Source organism: Pterocles gutturalis, unplaced genomic scaffold (assembly GCF_000699245.1).
Source record: "Pterocles gutturalis isolate BGI_N339 unplaced genomic scaffold, ASM69924v1 scaffold24906, whole genome shotgun sequence".
NCBI lineage: Eukaryota > Metazoa > Chordata > Aves > Pterocliformes > Pteroclidae > Pterocles > Pterocles gutturalis.
In genome coordinates, this window is record NW_010103675.1 from 726 (window position 1) to 1,953 (window position 1,228).

Here is a 1,228-nt window from a genome sequence, read left to right on the forward strand (position 1 = left end):
CCTGAGAGCTGCGCAGCACGGCTGGTACTGGGGAAACGCAGCTTCCGCAGCACAGGGGGGGAATAAACTGGAGAGAGCCGCCAGGCAGCGGCCAGCCCCTGGTCCCAGAAGGAAAACCTTCCTCCGTTGTGCTGGATGGGAGCCCGTGGATCCCACCCTGCCCTGGGATGTGCCAAGCACACGGAGCCGCGCTGGCACTGTCACCCCACGGGCACTGTCACCTCACCCTGCTACCCCTCCAGGGAGCAAAGGCCATGGGAACAACAAACACAGGTTTCACTAACCACTAGACCTCTTCTGCAAAGAGAAGAGTGATACGAACACGCTGCCTGGGGACATCAAGGACAGTCGAGAGTCAGCAGGGAGAGAGTACGTGAGCCCTGGACACCACAAAGCCCAGGACAAGGCCATGTTCCCAGTTCAGCCCCAGTCCTGCCAGCCTGGGCATCCCTCCGGCTCAGCAGCGGTCCCTCTTCCAGCAAGGGGTGCAGGTCCCGGGGAAGGCAGGCGAGGTCGCTAGAGCCGTTTATTGCATCTCACGCCGTCCGCCCAAGGGCTCAGCTGGCTCATCCGGACTGTCCGAGTGCGTGTCGTCCATGCCGAAGTCGCTCCAGTACGGGAAGGTCTCCAGGCAGCTCGGATCCCGCGGGCTTCCCAAGCCGGCGCAGCTGGAAAGAGAGAACAGGTCAGAGCGGAGAAGGAATCCGGGGAAGATGTAGGGCCCGAAGGTCCCCGCCTGTCTCCATGTCAACCGCTGCCTCCTCAGCACAACCCCTTCTGCGCAGCGGGGGCTGCTTCCCCTCCGCACAGCCCCACCGCAGCCCTCAGCCTCCAGGGAGCATCACCTCCGCCATCAAGCCCCGAGCAGGAAAGCGGGGAGAGTGCCACCAGCGCGAGGCAAGACACCAAGAGGGACGCACAAAGCCGCACTGCCTGGGTACCTACCCCTGAGCCCGGGCTGCTGCGCTCCCTCAAACCCCTTCCTTAAACCAGAAGCGCTCTATTTAAAAACGGGTCTCTCGCTGGAGTCCAGACACCTCTCTCTTCCTGCTATTTGAAAACCAAGATGAAGAAACACGGGTGCTGGGTGGTGCAGAAGGCCAGACACGGCCTCACAGTCAGGGAAATACCTCACACGAGGGGCAGGAGGACCCCCAGCATCGCTGCCAGGGACCCCGCGCCTGCCGGGACTCAAACATGCAGGCGATGTCTGGGCTTGTTCAGCCTC

The 1,228-nt window shown here is 62.6% G+C and overlaps 1 protein-coding gene across 1 annotated transcript in view; it reads right to left on the reverse strand.

Annotated features, from left to right (window-relative positions):
* Positions 1-225: 225 nt before the first annotated feature.
* Positions 226-1,228, reverse strand: part of SNX11 (sorting nexin 11) — a 3,324-nt gene continuing 2,321 nt past the window's right edge. Inside the window, exon 6 of the mRNA XM_010086804.1 lies at positions 226-668. Coding sequence (XP_010085106.1) covers positions 527-668 — 142 coding nt within the window. The 3' untranslated portion in view covers positions 226-526. The remainder of the gene's footprint in view (positions 669-1,228) is intronic.